Source organism: Gavia stellata, chromosome 2 (genome assembly GCF_030936135.1).
Source record: "Gavia stellata isolate bGavSte3 chromosome 2, bGavSte3.hap2, whole genome shotgun sequence".
NCBI classification, from domain to species: Eukaryota; Metazoa; Chordata; class Aves; order Gaviiformes; family Gaviidae; genus Gavia; species Gavia stellata.
The window spans coordinates 105005262-105024366 of NC_082595.1; the positions used below are offsets into that span (position 1 = coordinate 105005262).

At 43.6% G+C, this 19105-nt stretch overlaps 1 protein-coding gene across 1 annotated transcript in view; it reads left to right on the plus strand.

The window, feature by feature from the left end:
- KLHL29 (kelch like family member 29) overlaps positions 1-19105 on the plus strand; it is a 247910-nt gene that overhangs the window by 187535 nt on the left and 41270 nt on the right. The window contains exons 5-6 of the mRNA XM_059835718.1: positions 2932-3131; positions 9572-9831. Coding sequence (XP_059691701.1) covers positions 2932-3131; positions 9572-9831 — 460 coding nt within the window. The remainder of the gene's footprint in view (positions 1-2931; positions 3132-9571; positions 9832-19105) is intronic.

Sequence of the window (19105 nt, forward strand, 5' to 3'; positions counted from 1 at the left end):
CCCCGTTCATTCCCCAGCCCGTACCAAGCCAGATCCCCAGCATGGAAACCAGGGTAGCTGTGATTTCCTTTTGGCTCAGTATTTGGTCCAGCTAAACGTGAAACCCAAGTGCTCGTTGCTTAGAAAGCACAAGCAAAGCAGCACAACACATTCAAGGCATCACAGAGGAAGGAATAGGGATAATTTTCTTTCCCATTTCTGGCTCATTGTGTAGTATCAATAATCTCTGTAGCTTTGTATTATACTTGCTGTAAGTGGCTCTGGTGATTGATTAAACACCTTAGCTTTTCTTTGGCATTTAATCAATTGCAGCAGCAGTTTATTGCTTGGTGTATTACAAAGTAAAAGAGATTATTACTTAATTATTCTGAAAAATAGCTGCTTGCAGTTGTTGCTAACATGGGTATGTGTCTACGCTGACATTGGTGTCACGTCATTCTTTCCTTTGTGCCTCCTCATCTCTGCGCTGGGAGAAAGAGTGCGATTCCTGCCGGGTCATGTGCAGTCAATCCCGCAGCCATCACAAGCACAGTGCAATTAGTGGCGTTAAATAAATAATTGCTTATAGTCAGGCTTCCCACAGTGCAAAGAGCCTGATTCTTCACTTGCTGGGTACCTCCAAATCTCACTTAAATTTTAGGCAATTATGTCCTTACTAACCGGCCCACGTGAATATGAACTCGCTGTCAGGTACAAACTGCTTCTGGAAACAATTCAGCAAGAATTACATCGGTACCAGGAGGCATTTTGATAGCCCAGGGTGCAGCACCGGATGTGTGCACAACTGGAGATAAATCAGGTATGGGGAATGTTAGTGGTATGTGAGTGTGAGAAAGAAAAAAAATCACTTTTTTGTGACAGCCTCTTGAGGATCTAAGAAATGGCAACACTTCTGGTTTGACACCTGAGGTTTTCTGCCTTGAGTGCAAAATTGAACCCATATGCAAGGATTCAGAAAGAATATTGTGGTGAAGCGTAAGGATTCAGGGTAGCGTACACATCTGTGCATGTAGGGGTACCACAGGTATCGTGATTGGTATGTATTCTTATCCATCTGCTTGTGGAACAGGATCTAACCCACCTGTATTCCCATGCAGAGGGACACTCTAATATTTAGAATAAAAAAATGCAGTTTAGTTCCTTGCTGTGCCCCTGACTTTCTCTATGATCATAGGCAAGTGTTTTGTCTCCTTGTGCCTCAGTTTCCTTTTGTGAATGGGAGCAACCATTGTTCACTACCTTAGAGAAGCATATGGAATTAAGGACTAGTAGCTGCTCCTCTGTTGTGATAGCGGACACCATCTAAATAATTTCAGTACAAACATGAAACCTGTTCAAAGCTTTGATCCTGCAAAGATTCGTCTAAATTAAAGCTGTGCCCTTGACTTGAACAGGGCTAGTCAATGGAAGACCAGTGACAAAGCATCCGCTGCAAATTTTAAGCATTTCCCCAAATTATTTTAGGGGTTATTGGGGTGAGTGGGGTGGGGTGTCATGTTGTTTTATGAGGGAACAAAATTGAACTTCTTAATTTGTTTACTTTTCCTCCATTATGGTAGTAGAGGTCTGACCATCACCTTTCTAGGCAGCTCTGTGAATCCAAAAGGTTGGTAGTGCTTTTGCTCATGCTTACAGCTGGCATCACCTGTGAATAGTGATGCTTCGGCCAGTCTATATAAGTCACACAGCATCGTTTGCCGGTTTTGTGTCAATTGTGCAATGGCTTTTGCAAGTACTTTAGCAGAATTGGAGCGAGCAGACATTGACTGTCCAGTGACTAGGAGAAGTTCATGTTTCTTTGAGAAGGTGCTGGATGGTCCTAACCATTAAAAGAGTTTATTTTCTTACTCCAACAGATTCCCCTCCCCTCCTTGATGTTACCAAATTTATTATCACTTTTGCCTTTCAGGTGTAACCTGTCTTTAGTGTTGCAGACACATCAGCCAACCATGCATTAAGAACTGGGCCCTTACTTTAATTCAGTATAATTTTCTTTTTGTCCAATAATTTCACGAGCACTAATCCACACTTCAAATGCAGGAGATACTTTGATCCCCAAATTGTTCAGCACTTCATGCAGGAAAAACCGTAGGCCACAGTCATGAAACTCCTAGAGGATGGCTGCTGGCTGCCTGTGGCAGAGCTGGTTGTTGCCTTCCCCCTCTCCCTTCTTTGCTCTAACCATTTTGTCTGTCTATCTTGTCTTGTATTCAGTTTTCAAAGCAATTGCCATGAAGGGCTTCCTTTTTTCAGTGCCTAAAAGGGAACAATAGATTTTTAGAATACGCATATAGATATATTTTTATATGACCGTCTGTATATGCATATCATATCTATCATATCTATAATATAAATGCTGAGAAGTACAAGCTAAACAGAAATTAATATTTATTATTGTTATTTTTTATGAAAAGGTCTTTAAATGCATCCTTAAATGCACATGACATTTAAAATTATTGCAGTGCTGGAGTCCTGAAAAAGTAGATGACCTTTTCTCTTGAAATTGGAGAGTGTTTTTTCCTTAACGGTTACATTATGCACAGAAGATGAGATGTTAACCAAGATGTTAAAATGTATTGTTTCCCTTTGAAAGCTAATCCTGTTCCTCATTTTCATTAATGTTGGCTCATTCATTTTTATTTTTCTTTCTTTCCTTTCCTTTCCTTTTCTTTTGCAACTGTTTTTGCATGAAAATGCAGAGTAGCAATAAACAGATTTTTTGTAAGACTTGCTTTAAGACTCTTCTCTTTCAGATCCGGTTAAAGTTTTTAAGTTCAGTTATTTTAAGATTCATATTCTTCAGTTCCGTAAACAAAAATAATGGAGAAATATAATGAGGTGCAAAGCAATTTTTTAGCCCTCACTAAGCAATAAATGCCAACAAAATGGGGATGGTGTAATGTCCATAATTTAATTGTCTGCTGTTACCAGGTCACCACGAGACAGTAGCAGAAGCGGGGAGAAGCTGGAATTGGCCATGTCGAACCTCACTGCGGATGTCCTGGAATTACTCCTGGAGTTTGTTTATACAGGTTCTTTGATCATAGATTCAGCCAATGCAAAAACCCTACTGGAAGCTGCCAGCAAGTTCCAGTTTCATACTTTCTGTAAAGTCTGCGTTTCGTTTCTAGGTAAGAATTGCTCCATCTAGTGAGGTTTTAAGATCTCATTTTAAGGTTTGTAAGCCTTCCTTCTAACAAGTCTTAAAAGATAATTAGGAAACCCAAGATTAAATATAATAAAATTAAAAAACAGTATTTATTTGGGTTGAGATTTGAATTTAAAATGCTGACACGGTGGCCAGTGGAAAATGATCTAGAGAAGTGTAGCCTGTGGTTGAGTGGCAACTCCTTTCACATCTTGGATAGACTTTTTTCTTGACTCTTGATTCATACTTGGTATCATGATGACATTTTGTTTCCCAGAGGTTGATCACTGCAGATACCAGGCTGTAACACACAGGTTGCTTCTGACTGTGACAGCAAATGTTGGATGCTACACCAGGCCAACTTGGTCAAGTGCTGAAAGAGTTGGAGGTGGACTGCCACAGAGGAGTCAGGATCTGGAATTTTCTTGCATCCATGAGAAAGTCTTTCACATGTCCAGTGTTCTTGTAAACAAGATCTGGTTGAACTACTCCAGGTTAAATGTTCATGGAGTTCTTTCACACAGAGTTACAGTCTGATGGATACTTATCATCACAAATGGTGGATGGAAATAAAACGTTGCTGTGCCCTCCCTTGGTAACTGGTGTGCCCTGTGTGCATGGGGAGCATTTGCCCCAGCGAGGGTGTAGAGATCAACATCATCACCAGTGCCTCTGTGCACCCTCTCATGGCCACATGAGAAGCCCATTCTTCTTGTCCAGAGCACGGTGTCATCCTGCTCCTTGCATTTGCTATATATTTTCCAATATAGACTATTTCAGAACAGTCCAAGATGACCAGCTCTGTTAACTAGGCTTTACTGGTCTGAACTGGAACCATCCAGCCCCATTTCTGCCATGCAGAAGAGGAGACAGAACTGGAGCTCAAATGAAACACATGTTGGTTCAAATTCCTGCATGTATCACATGCCACTCCTTCACTAACATGGCTATAATATCAGTTAATGAGACAGTAATAATTTACAAATTATCAGCACAAACTTATTAGTACAAAAAGTGTGACCTTGATCTTATATGACTTACTTCCCATGTCCAAGTTCCAAATATCTTTTTTTGGACATCTTGATTTCTGTTCAAGCTCCCTCAACTTAGTATGGGAGATGCCATTCTCTCTGGACCCCAAATATATCTTCAACCCACATGAACCATAGATTCTTCCTGGGCAGTTCTCATTTAAAATTGACGTCTAGAATTACAGCCTGTGGAAGATGAGAGTTTAGAAAATGTTGCACTCATTAAGTAAAAACAAAAACAAACTCAAATGAGTCCAGTTTACTGCTGTGTTAATTTTCACTGCTAAGCTGACCTGCTGACAAGATGAGTGGTGTGACTAAGCTGGTACAATGTAGGCATCAGTAAAGAATCTGTGGTATTGTACTCTTCTCTTCTTTCCAGCTTTTTATATGTCCCTTGTTTAAAAGTGAGTAATGAGGAAATGAAAGCTATGCTTTGCAATCCCACTGTGTTAGTTGTGCAGCTTGAGTGAGGGCTCTGGCTCTGGCATTGCTTTCCCCTTCACCACCTTTTAAAGTGATTAGATCTTAGGGCCTTTCCAGGAACAGATAAGTTTAAGTTGTGCTGTCTCTAAAGATTCAGCCACAAAACCAAAATACATTTATTTCACTAAATCAATGTGAGATTTCTCTTTTCCGATAGTTAGTATTTGAATTCAGTGAACCATGTTAGGGTATGAAATAGTAGAGTTGGTTATAAGTTCAGTGATATATGGGGAGTCACTGGAATTTCATATTCTCCTTTGGAGAATTCATGGAGTATAATTGCTTATTTTTATTTATAGCTGTGACTGGATTGCTCTGCAGAGATAGTAGAGCATTTGCCATCTAAAAAGTTCAGGGAAAAGCGTTTTGTCTTCTCTGTGGCTATGTGTTTTCTTTTCATCTCAGTCACCTCTGCTCCCCACAAAGCAAAAATATGGTAAAAATCAGGGGGGTTTCTAGGGTTTCTGGAGGATTCACCAGTATAAACAGTGATTCTTTCCCATCAGTGGCCATGGCTAAATAGGGACAGAAGAGGAGGGAAGTCCAAGGAGGCCCAAAGAAATAAAAGCCCCGAATTAATAGGTCTGTTCAGCACAGCACAGGACCATCTCAGGGGAAATTCAGGTCATCCTTTTTCAGCCGTGAAGCTCCAGCAGGGTCCTGGGTGGTTGGTGTCCAGGCAGCTCTTGTGTCTCTAACCTGGGCCTCTCAGCAGCGTTGGGCAGAGGCACCCCAACTCTACTTGCACTTTCTGGTGGAAACATGCTGCAAATGTATCAGGAAAATGGTTTCATTTCAACAGGAGATTTCTTAACCAGCTTCACTGGGCTAATTATAGCCACGTTCTCTCTCTCCCCCACATGCTGTCTCCTCTGCTTTTGTCTAGACCGTGAGAAATGACAACAGTTTTGTGCCGACTGATGCAACGATGCTGACAAGTTCGTGCAGGCACCATATGATAACTAGGCAAATGTTTGCAAACTGGTCAGGACATCATAGGTATTTCCTCCATCCATATGGCTGAAGACTTGAGGGGGTTTTGGGTTGTGGTTTTTTTCATATTTGTTTTATGCTATTATCACTGTCATGGCTCAAATCGGGTTTCAGGTGATTCATCAGTATCACGGTTTGGGTCCATGATGCAGGGACCCTCATCACGGGAGTGAACAAATTGTGAGCGTGTACTTCAGCCTTCTGCTGATAAAATAAAAGTATTCTTCCATCAGTCTAAAGAAGTTAGTGGAACCTATTAGATTCGTGGAGGAGAACAGGAAAGAGCAGGAGCTCTGAATTTTCTTAGTGTCCTGGGCAAAGGGCACAAAGACAAAGTTTGCAAAGAGTGTGAGAGGGAGCTATGAGAAAAACTGAATGACGGACCAGTGATGAGACCTGCATGAACAGGCATATGCACCTGAGGGAAGAAGAGGCCTTTATGGTCCTTATGAATTTGAGAGAAAGTATTATGGCTAATTTTTTGTTCAGCCAAGGTAGAGAATTTTGAGCCAGCTGGAGAACCACACTGCCCAGCTCTGGAGAAACTGAAGTATCAACCATATCTAGAGATAGGAGAAATGAGGAACACTCTTAGAGGAAAAGTGAAATCTTTTGGATGATGAATACATCTGAAAGTCTATCTCCCAGCTTCACATGCTTTTGACACTAGTAGGAATACCTGAGGAATAAGATCCCCATCAGAATGTACAGACTATAATGAGGAAATGGATGTTTTAAGCCAATTTTAGTGATATCCAAGTCATCATCTAGAAAGCATCTGTAAGTGAAAATACAGTACTTCATGCACACAGAGTGGGCTTACATCAACCACTGAGCTTCCACGATACTGTTACTGCAGTCTCACTGAGTAGTCCTTCCTACATACCATCTATCTCTGACTTTATCTCAAGTCATCCCACTTACAGAAGTGCTGTCTTAGCAGTCTGCCTGGCTGATTATCTCATGATGACTCTGCACAGGATCCCATTCCAAAATCATGTCTAACACAAGTGGAGAATACCAGCTGCTGATCTGCAATATTGTGATGTACATAGAAAAAAATATGCTATCCAGCACTCTGTCAAACCAGTGAGAACCTTCTAGATTACATCTGATATCCTTAAAGTCCACTCAAAAGTCTGTTATGAACTGTCCTTGAATGCTGGGAATAGCTTAGTAGTTAGCAGTCATGTTCTGAACGAACTTAAGGTGAAACTCCACAAAAATGTGTTGTTACAAGTCCAGTGTCACTGTGGCAAAACCAGCAATTATTGGAAACATGTCAGTGTCCAAAGGAAAATGGCTCAGGAACAGATGGAGCAGAACTGGTCCTTAGCTATCTTTGTCATGTCGGCATCCAGAAGCGCCCCCAGATTGCAGTCACTTGGGATGGGCTATATTATATAGCAGAAATCTGTATCTAAATAGTCATGTAGGCTCCCAGTATAGTCAGTGAAGAGTAACAGGCATTGGTAAGGCACTGTTCTGCTCATCCTGAAGTCATTATCCAAAATATTACAAGATTAATCCAGAATATTACCAGATTGCTTCTTGGAATTGTTTGCTTATGAGTATACAGGGATACTATGTGCACCATAGATTGCTGGACTCAAGAGAGATCAATCTTGCCACCAAATTTTAAGTCAGAGGTGAAAAATGCAGGGTGCGTTTTTTCTGTTCACAGGACAGAGATTTTCCATACCTCTTATAGCTGTTGTCCCAACCTCTGTCTTGCTCACCTGCGATGAATCCCTCTAGTTCACATGCCAGCCTTCATCTTAAAAAGACATCACTGCGCCCACCTTGTTGCAGTGCTCATCACATCAAAAGTGACGAAGTGCAAAAAAGTGCATCAGGAGCCTCCTGAACATACCGCCATCTGCATCTCCCCGAGACTCCTCTCTAAATGGCCTTATCAATCAGATTTGCTGAATCGGACAAGGATAAGGTCATTTGGGTCTGCCACCGAGCGGTTTCTCAGGGAAGAAGAAGGAGTGAAGCTCAAAGGGGCAAGGTGGAACTGCTTGGACACCAGTGTACCAGGCTGCATCAGTCACACAGCATTGTTAGAGGTAGAAAAACCTGTCCAGATCAGAAGAAACCAGTTGTGACCAGTGCTTTTTCTGCCCCACGCCACAGGCTCAGGTGGGGATGGCATGGGAATCTCTCCTGATAGAGACAGACCCAGTCCCTTGAAGGTGAAGACTCATTCTTGCAAGTCTTTTCCATCATTTGCTAGTAAATGGCTGCTTAATGAGTCAAACTTGATTATTACCTTTATTAGAAACCCTGTGAGGATAAGGTGGAGCAGTGTAAGACTTGTCTTTGACTTGAGAGTTTGCCAAGCGATGATGAGAGTTTGGGGCTCTGTTAGATTATTTTACCCCCAGCCATACGTATACATGAAACTGTGCCAACAGACAGAACCAAGGAACCTGGAAGAGGGTTTTGGTTCTTTTTTTTTTCGGAAAAGAAGACATTTTGGGAGCTTTGTGCTTCATAGCTATCAGTTTGCAGCTTGTCTCTGGGCAGTCTTTGAGTGACAAAATCTACTGACAGCAAACAGTGCCGCTGCTGCAGTCTGCTTGAGGAAATGGGCTCCTTGGAGTCAGTACAATCAACTGATGCAAAATGAGATAACCTAGTTTCAAGATTGATGGATCTGTAAAAGAAAATAAAAAGAGTTAGGGGGGGAAAAAAAACAAAACCACAAAACTAATCTCATGCCAGGTTAAAAAAAAAGTAGGTCATAATCCCATTTTAATAAAAGCCATGTATAGATAGTGTGCAGGTTTGAAATCTGATGAAGGCAGAAGCTGGGTGTAGGCAAAAAATCCCCGAGCATTTCCAGCAGCAGCAATCTGATGGGAGTCTTTTTTGAAGAGATGTGGGGCTACTGCACATTTCTGTCCAGTGCTCTGAAATGGTGCGCTAGGATGTGACACTGCCCAAATGTGATATACTTCTCCTGCCACTGGTATCGATGCTTTTGTCATCTATTGCAGTCTGTCTCTCTTATTTTTATTTTTTTTCTTGGTCTTGTATCTTAAAAGAATATATTCTGCCTATTAGTAGTGGCTTGGTTAACAAAAGCTGAGAAGAATCTGCCAGTTCCTCTTATAAATGTCTGAAACTGGTGGGTTTTTCTTCAGAATAGCTGAAGAGGAAAGAAGTACAGTCAAATGTATGGTGTAGCACACTTTTAACGCAAAGCTACACACTGTGCCGTTACTTCTGTTTGCCGGGTAGGAGATAATGCTGTCTCCTCTGTGCATGATTTTCTTTGAAACCCACTACACAACATTTAACAGAAGGCATTAGTATAATCTGTGTTTTGCATAAGGGATGTCATCACATTCAGCAGCAACAAAGTTCCTTTGAAAAAAAAAAGGGGGGGGGGAGGATTTTTTTTATTTGAAGTAGCTTAGTAGCTGAACAGGGCAAAAATTATCATGAAGTGACTGCAGCATCCTTAGAAATGTCCTTAGTGCTGTTTGCATTTATTCTTAAGTGTCTGCACTGGCATTTACATCTTTGCTGTTTTTTAAAGCAACATTGTAGGCGGTAGAAATAGCAGCAGTCTCTTGGGAGGGTTCCCGTCCCTTGGGAAGCCCCAGATACTATTATGTCAGTAGGTTTCCCCAGTGCCTCGTGAAGGCTTACACGAAAAGCAAACTCAGAAAGTGCATTTCTCTCCCCATCCCCAGCTCAGTTGTTAGACAGACTTTGATTTACGTACTTTAATCCCAATCCTAAAGTAACGAGGGTGTTGCTTCTAATTAACTCCCTCAAATTAATTAGGGTTGGAGGTTTGTTCGTGGCACTTTTTTTTTTCATCTTCTCGGTAAAAATGTGAATCTTGCTTTTAATAATTCTCACTTGCTTTTTTCTTTTTTTTTCTTGCTCCTTTTAGAAAAACAGCTGACTGCTAGCAACTGCTTAGGAATATTAGCCATGGCTGAAGCCATGCAGTGCACTGAACTATACAACATGGCCAAAGCGTATGCCCTGCAGATTTTCCCAGAGGTGGCAAACCAAGAAGAGATCCTTAATATCTCAAAAGACGACTTCATTTCTTACATGTCCAATGACAGCCTGAACACCAAAGCGGAGGAGCTGGTGTATGAAACAGTGATAAAGTGGATTAAGAAAGACGCTGCAATCAGAGCTCAGGTAAAAAAAATCTCAGCAGCCTCACTCTGTTCTGTTCCCATGAATGCCTCCTTTAAAATAGAAACCATCCTCGTGCAATTTTAAACACGAGGGTGTGTAGGAGATGGGATGGGCAGTTCAGATAAAAAAAGAGAAAGGGAATGAAGGCTATGCACAAAATGTATGTTATTTCAAAATCTGATCCCCGTATCTGATCATTTAGAATCAAAATCTCATTTGTAACATGCAAGGTACAAAGCTAGGGCCTCGAGTTGTTGACTGCAGGCTTGGTCGGAGATAAATCGGGAAGGATTAGAGTTGTGTGAGATGCTGCTTTAAGAAGGGGATGTGTTTTAGTAACAGTGGGAAATAAAAATCTGTCAGAAAATCTGTATTTCTTTTGATGCCACATACAGAATGAGTGTAACTTCAGTACATTAAAAAAAGATCCTGTATCTTTATTCGCTGCTTAGATAACCCCTTGGGTATTATATATTTATTAGAGTTAGCCTTTCCTCAACCATCTGAGCTATGCAGTCTGCTCTTGACTTATGAGACTAATTGTGTTACTTTGCCCAGCACTGTCTCCAGATAAAAGCTAGAAGCGATGACTGTTTGGAGGCTGATGATTGTTCCTGGGACCAGACTTCCCTGGTGGTATTTAAAAACATGCCACTTGCCTTCGGTGCAGCTCTTGCAAGTCAGCTTTTGTGGTTAGTGAACTGAACCCCAAACCTCTCAGTTTGGAGGCCAGTTCTCCCCACAGCCCCCAGAAGGGGAAGGTTGTTTTCCCCCTCTCCCCTCCTTTGGAGGCTAAAGTTTCTGGCCTCCCCTGGCAAGGCCAATTTCTGTTGATCCCTGGTCACAGTTACAGACCAGACTGGGACTCAAGGAAACACTTCACCACACATTTTTGATGCTGTCCCAAATCACGAAAGGCTGTACCTTCTTGATTTAAGTGGGAATTCAAGTGCCTGAATGTGCCATAGGATATTAAATACGTCCTTGGATGTGATGCGGAGCAGCTGCACCTCTGCCCCTCACCTGGAAAGTGGGAGAAATAGCAATTCCCAACCTCACCAGGCTGCTGGATGAGGATAGTTAAGGACAGTGGGGTACTCCGTGCCAGGGCAAGCCTTGCTGCCTGTGCTGCCTGCACTGCTGCTGCCAGCTCAGCCCCTGGTCCCTGCCGACAGCCTGCAGCTCCCAGGGGCTTTCTCCAAACTTGTCCTGCCCTGTGCAAGTGAGTGATGTAGCTCAGCAGGGTAATCCTGTGCTGGGGACCCGCCGCTCTCTCTGACCACCTCCTGCACGTGCCAGGGATGCCATTTAGTATGGCCCGATATTATTATCGCCTAAAACATTTACACAATATCATTCATTTATTGAAATGAGCCCCTTTTTGGCTCTCACTGGCCTTGAAAAAGACACTGTTCTGCAGAGTGTTTCCCTGCTTCCTTAAAGTTTGATGACAGCAGTCAGCTCTGTGCAGCTCTGAGCTCTGAACCTAATGCAACCTCGGGGATTATTCCCAGGGGCCGGCGTACAGGAGCCCTGCCTCAGGAGCCTGTTTGCCTGGTGCAAACAGAAGGTGTCACTCACCAGGCAGTCCGGGTTACGTTTTCAAAATTGCTGGTTTAAATATTTCCTTCTGAGCCCTGCTGCGGTGATGATATGAATTTATTTTTTTAAGTGGTGGTTTTTCTTGCCCCCCTCTCGCTGCTGCCACCACCACCATCTCCTCCTCTCCTCCTTTCGTGTTGCGGTTGGGTTGGTTTTCTGGGTTTTTTTTATTTCCAGGTTGCCTTCCCCGCTGCCCTGCTTCTGCAGCGCCTTTGTAGTTTACTATGGCAGTTTTATTTGCTTCTCCAAATTTTTCTGTGGTGCTTTGGTTTCATGCACTACTTTACAAGGGCTTTTAATTTTTAATTTGTATTTATCCAGAGATGAGGGTCTTGAATAAATTAATATTAAAGATACAAAGCAGATAACTATTTTCATGCCCAATCCTACCACTAAACTAGTTTCTTTGGATCGTAGCTCTCACTTTTTTTGTACTCTGCGAACTGCTTGATCTATTATAAACCTCTTAGTTAAATAGGTACTTACTTTCAAAAGTAGGAACTCATACTTACCATGAAAAGTACCATCTTCACAATAATGACTTCTGCATTTTCAGAGCCCAGGAACAAATAGCTCTGATAGTGCGTAGGAAGGAAGATAGACCTAAAGAATCTTATTTCTGATAAAGATGATGAGTGAAAATTTGGGCTTGGTGTGCAGCAAGGCCCACCATGCCAGGAACTGCCCAAGCTCCCGTGAGATGCCCAGGCTGCTCAGAGCTTTGCAGAACTGGGCAACCATGGCAATACGGAACGTGGGATGAACCTTCTTGCAGGAGCTGTGCGTGGATATTTCGACTTTATTCACAGTTTGGTGAGATGGATTCACTCAGCTCTCTTTAGACTTTTTGGGATGGGGAACCAGCACGTGGAGGACACCAGTGCAGCAACAGGATTGTTGATTCTGCACCCAGCCGGTGGGATCTGCTGGGAGGGTTGCTGGAGAGGTTTTAGCTATGATTGCAACAGCCCCGAGCCACCACTCCTGCTCTACTGCACTCCTCGGGTGACCGGTCTGGTTTTATTTCTCTCTCCCAAAGGCAGTCCTGGCAGTTAAATCTTTCAGAGCCTGGATTTCCAGGGTCTGCACTTTCTTTGTATCTCCCCTCTCCCCATCTCCCTTTGCCTGACAGGCCAGGCTCTACCATCATGTTTTTATTTTCAGTAACCCCAACAGCAAGTGATTGAAATGCCTCTTTGGCAGCTTCTTCCGAACGCTGAAGTGGTGATTCTCCCAAAGGTGGATGCCTAGCACAAACAGGGAAAGGTCTGTGCTCTTTGTCTCACCTGCATGTCCATCTTCCCTGGCAAAGCCTGGCAGGGGCTGGCAGAGACATCTCTGCGCAGAGACATCTGCGCAGAGGACTTGGAGAAGGAGCCTTCTCTAAATCAGCACCCTCTGCCCCCCTGGGCAGCTGCAGCCCTCCAAAACTCCGTGTGCTTTAATGGCTTTGTGTCACTCCAGAGTGCAAGCTTACGCCTGGGGACAGTAAATCTTGCCACTTGTGTTCCCCACACCACAGCTCCTTGTGCCGCACTCTTACGGCAACTTATCCATCACTGCCTCCCCTTCTGTCCAGATCCCTTTCTGAGAGCCTCTGGGAAGGAGATTTTCAACAGATCATCCTATTCTCCTGGAAGGGCATTGAGTTTGCTATCTTCTTGCTCTTCTCTGCCTTTCTAAAAGCTCTTCTTCAGGTATCTAATTGTTTCTGGTTTTGTTAATTCTCTCTCCACCAGGCTGAAGGGCAGTGGCAGGGAAGGAACCAGGATTTGCTTGCAAGGCAAGTTGAAAAGCTGTGCTCTGGCTGACTTTTAATTTTGCAAACTGTGCTCATACGAAGTCTCACGGTGCTTATAAAAGTGCTCTGTGGCTTTACAAAAAACAATAGCTGAGCTTTGTTACAAAGAGGGAATAACAGTGCTTTAAAAGTTACTGATCCATCTACGTAAGACAGAAAGGCAGTTCAGATAATGACAGGTCTTAAGCTGGGATTTGGTAAAAAACTGTATCCAGTGCATTGGAGCAGCGCACCAGCTCATATGGTAATGTTTATGGAGCTATTTTAGTGCTGCTGGTAGTGCGGTCACGTAAAATCGGTCTAACCAAAAGAAGCAACCTATGATGTGAGGTCTGGACTAGGTAGGTAATTTCCTGTACCAGCGGACACAGAGCGCTAGTTGTAGGAGTCCTCTCGATTGCTTGTCACTGAGTGGAAAGCCCGTGGCTGACTGACGCATCTGGAAAAGCTGAATTTACTGTTTTTTCTAGTTATTTCTCTTCCTGACTGATGGACAAGATTGTAGGGTTTATCTTAACAGTTATCCCCTTGATAAGCTTATTACAACTCTGGCGAACTCATGCAAAAAATGTACTGTATAATTGAGGCTTTACTGTCTGGAAACCAGGACGGTCTGAGCCGTCCGAACAAGCGAAGATTTCTGCCAGGCCCCAAGCAGTCTTCACCTGAGCTCATCCCCCAGCGCTCTGCGTGGCCTTGGGCAGGTTTTTTCACCTTTCTTGCCCCCATTTCTAACATTATAAGCTGAAGGGAAGCGATGCCTCCCATGTGGGCTGTTGGGAGGATCCAGTGGATAACGAGCCATGTTTTCCACTGGTACTAACGACTGCTGGAGCTGCGCAGAGCTGCAGTTGTGCCCAGCGTCAGCGCGGGATGGGGAAGTTATGACGTTGCTGGATGTGCAGCAATTTGCTGCCTGCCCAGAGCACAACGTACCAAAGCTCGTTGGAAACCTTGCCACTTTCTGCTCCAAGTCCAAAGTTGTATCTGTTTTCTCTGACATAAAAAATATAAAGACATGTTTATTAATAACAGAAACCTTGGCAAAACAAGACTCCCAGTTACATGAAGCTTCCCTCTCACCCTGAGGAGAGACAAGAAGTGAGGAGAGGACAAACATTTCAACGTTACCCAGAGTAGTGCATGTACTGCAGCCATGAGGCTCGGCTGAATGGCAGTCACTTTTTGTTGCACTCTGCAAGGATATAATCATGTGCCCTTTTTTCAAACCCTGTTTAAAATCTGGTGTCCAGCAGCAAAATGAAATGTCTCAACCGTAAAGGCATTAACAAGCCTTCTATGAGCTTGTGCCCTCAGAGGCAGTTTTGTCTAAACAGCATCTTCATGGTGCCTGAGAACCAGAGATGCGTAGACAAATTGGAGGTAATTTAGAGAAGAACAAATGATTAAAAGACTGAAGGAACTGATGTGAGAAAAAAAAAGATTAAAAGATGTGAATATGCATGACTTGGCCTAATGACAGCTGAAGAGGGATAAACGTCTACAAGTGTTTGAAGCCCGAAGGAGAGGAGTTGCCTGGAAGGATGCAAGGGGTGTAACAACAGTAAGGACCACTGGGATGAATTTGAGACTTGGCAAATTAGTCTAAGCAAACACAAAGCCCACGTGAAAGCCCTTTATCTGGCAGTGAGGGTGAGGACGGGTGATGGAGAGAAGAAAAGGATTTATGTCAAAAAAGTTACAAATGCCCATGAGCTATATTTTGGCAGTGACAGAGAATGGCAGTTCAGAGGCAAGATCTGACAGAGGAGAAGGAGTCAGTAACTGTGAGAGCAGGTGGAAGATCCCTGGTCAGTGGTTAGGCTGTTGAGATGGTAGCATAATTTCTCAGGCACATTTTAAAGTTTCCAAAGTTACGTGGAAGAGTGGCTTGCTCCAAGAAAATGGAGAATCTGACAGGGAACAAGCACAATCCCAGCTCTGCTCTGTGGCAACAGAGAGGCAATGATGTGTTCAGATGCTGATACCCAATACCAGCATGTACAACTTAAGTAAGTTCATCATTATAGGAAATTAATTGATCAATCACTGTACTTAAGGGCATTAAGCTTCAGGAAAGCAGTGCTGGAAGAAGTATGAAAAGGAAGCTTCCAAGGAAGCCTAAGTGAATTAGGCACTAACACTCTATTACAGTTCAATTAGGCTTCTTTGAAAAGCCCAGACTACTCTGATGCTTTGAAATCCATTTGCAGGAAGAGCAGACAAATTCAAAAAGATGCCATAATGAAAGTGCAAGAAGCTCCAATTTCTCTGAAAGTGAAAAACGCAAGGGAGGAGCAGTAACCCCTCTGATTTCCCAGGCATGGACTCTTCCAGGCATGGACTGCTCAAGAGCTCAGATGCAATGAGGCTTTTGCAGACAGGCCTGTACAAGGGGGACTACAGGGGGAGAAGGCACCAGAGGAACAGAGGAAGAATCAGGACAGAAGAGCACGGACCTTTGGGCCCCCCCCCCTGCTATATATTGGAGGAAGAAACTGCATTAAATTTAAAAAAAGAGGATGGAGGTGACATTAGCTGTTCCTTAAATTCCCCCCGTACTAAACTTTTAAGTTTTTTTAAAGGGGTACCCTTGACTGGAAGTCTGCTGAATTATTTCTCAGAAGTTTAAATTGGTTTGAGGAGCTCCCTTGTCTCCCAGTCCTCTCAGTCTCATAATTTGTGGGTTTTCCAATATATTTTCCTATTTTTTGCAAAATATTTTTCTGCTGTTGCTGGAGCAACGGCCTTACAAAGACACATGTCCGCAAGCAGCTCCTCACACGTGCTCACTTGTGTTGCCTTGTGCTGCACATGGCCCCAGCACTCAGGGTGGACCTCCAGAAATAAAAGTGCTTTGCACCATAGGCAAGAAGCATCTCAGAGTATTATTGTGCACGGATGCATGCATCAGTGTGCTGTAGGGATGGATGTATCAGGAGTTCATGTGGTTTTGTGAAGCATCTTATAAGCTTCAGCCGTTTTGTTGTTGGCAGCATGCTTTTGTGGTGCGTCAGTGTGCATACAGGTGTTTGAATAGGTGACTGCCCATAAACAAAAGAAGCACCACTCACTGCTGTAGTAACCTTTGGAGGGATTCAGGGGGATTATTTGATAGAGTTTAGTCAGCAAGATCAAGGTTGCATAGTAAGAGTGAAGTTTTTTTAAGCCTTAGTATCAGGTAAATTCCATGTATGATGGATCAATGATTTATCTTCCTGCGTATTTAAAAAGCTCTCATCATATTACTGCTAGAAATACCTACCCGTGTGTTGCTTTGCAAACAGTTCAGAGAAGAGGACAGCAGTTCACTTTATGTGGCGCTGATGACATTACAGTGTTTAGTCAGCTGTGCTGCCATAAAGATGTCACATTGAAACCTTATTTCAGGAAGACAGAGGGGCTGCTCTTTCCTTCTTGCTAGGCATGAGATTTATGCATGTGGCATCCCGCCACCGAGCCACCGGGTGAAGCCAGCGCCTGCAAACCAGATTTTCTGCCACGTGTTTATGAGGCTGTCAGCTGACATCCTACCAAGTCTTTTGGTTTAATCTGAAGGCAGCCTTGCAATTCCAAGAAGTCAATATGGGTGATTAATAAAGACACAGCGTGCATCAGGGAGCTTAGATTGGGCTTGGATGTGACCTCGGGTGTAGGAATGTGCAGGAGGTTACTGGGAACAGAGCGTGTCTTTGTAACACCCAGGGGTTAGATCTATCAAAGCAAGTACCCTCATTACCAAGTAGCAGGGCAGTGCCATGAAAATCTAGCCGAAAAAGACATATTTCTGAGAATGGCAAAGCAGTGCACCAACAGCGTTGACTTCCCCAAACCAGCCAGTTCCCAGCTGGACTTGCACTTGGAAACTTGGAGGCAGCAATATTTTGAATATCAGGTTGGGTAACCTGCTGGGGAACCCTGGGCTGGGCTGGAGACGGTTGCAGGCAGGGACCGCTCACATCGCCGCTCCAGTGCGCCTTCTTGCTTTGCCACCACGCCGCATCCCCAGCCGTCACCGTCGGCACAGCCCACTGCGGGGTCTGTTACCTGGCCATGGGATAGGCATCAAAGGCTAGCATCTGCCATTTCGGGGTGTGGGTGGTGTTTTTTAATGACAGTGCCCCCTTCTCATTTGAAGGAGTTTTGTGCAGTGGGTAACTGATTCTGCTTCAGATCTGTCCCTGATGGCTTCCTCCGTCCTAGGACGTCCTTGCTGCAGCTCTCAGATCGGGCCGGTGCAAGACATGGGGCGAGTCTGAACCCAGGCTTCATGTGAGATGACAAAAAACTCCTTCATAGCTTTCAGATGAATCAAATATATTCCTACTTCATAATGTTTTTAAAAGCTCTATTGGAATTATGCATAAAGAGCTGAAACAGCAGTTCATTGGAGCAAAACCCTATCGTAATGTGGGTAATCTAACTTCGGTATTTGTATTTCTAGCTGAAGCCTGTTTCTTTAGGCAGAGAGCACAAAGGGTCCTTTGTAGGAAGAACAGTAAACTAGAGAGACAGATGAGTTATAAGGCATAAGGGAAACATTGTTTTAACCTCTCTGGGCATTATTCCCAGTGTAGCATTTAAGGAGCAGGAAATTTGAGTCTGTAGCAGTAAACATATTTCCTTTTAAAACTAACTGTATACTGTTGTAGCCCAAGTCTATGCAGGAGCACACTGAGAGTCCTTTTGGAGAATACCTGTGAGGATTTTACTGGATTAGAGATTTGAGAATAAAAGATTATTTTTAATGTGATACTGAAGAGGGTTTTTTAACTGAGACTTAGAAGATACCAGAACAAAGCCCACTTGCAAGCAAGCGTTCATAATACCGATATAATCAGTAGGAGAAGTGTCACAAAAAGTTTAGCAAAGTAAATGTCCTCACTCAAACTACCAGCCAGGAACAAAAAAATCGCATTCAACTGTTTTGTAGTCTAGTTTGCTCAAGCTCTGGCCTGCCTAGCAATATGGGAGCAACTGATGTATGAACAGATTATCGGGAAAGGCTTGAAAGGGTCTACTTCAAGGTATAGCGGATTGTGTTGATCATATATTCCTCTGAGTGAACGCTGACCCAATGATAACATCTAGGCTTCCTCATAGCATGATCGTGACCTTCCGAGCACAGCGCCCAGGGCAAATGAACGTGAAAATTCCCACCAGAGGGGAGAATTAATCACCATACAGTTTCGGTTGACGGCTGGTTGTAGACATCTCAATGCGGCATGGTCTGAGGCACGGTCTGAGGAACACGCTCCCTCTCCCAGGAGCTGATGGCTCACAGTTTTAGGCCAGGAGGGGAGATTGATATTCCCCTGGTGCGTGATGCATCCTTTCAGTTCAGATTGCTCTGGGGACTGTGTTAAGTTGTCTTGACTAAATCTCTATTAATTATAACATGAGTTTACACCTGTCTAGCTGACAAGTAAATACTTGCTTGTATGTACCTATTTAGGTGTCTGAATCTAGAGCTGAATCTTTCCCATGAAATGTTTAGGTAATTGAGGAAAGATAAGATCGCCTAAGATTTTTGTTTCCCTGTTTTTTGAAACACACTTGTGATTGCAGGCTAGTTGCAGACCCTGCTTTCAGTTCAGCCACTGAAATCGGTATTGGTGAAATAAGTGCCTTGAAGCAGGCCAGATAGCATCTCTTAAAAGTTGCTCCTTTACTGCGTCCCTAGTGACTGTCCAAAAAGCCTTTGCTCATGTGGCAGTGGTGCCCTGGCTCCTGCAGAATCACCCTGGCCGTGCACAGTACCGCAGGGGTATCCGCCAGCATCACCACTCAGCAAGGAGTTTACGGACTAGATCTTCTGCTGGTGCAAAAACCGAGCAGCTCCCTTCATCCAACAGGAGCTACGCTGAGGTT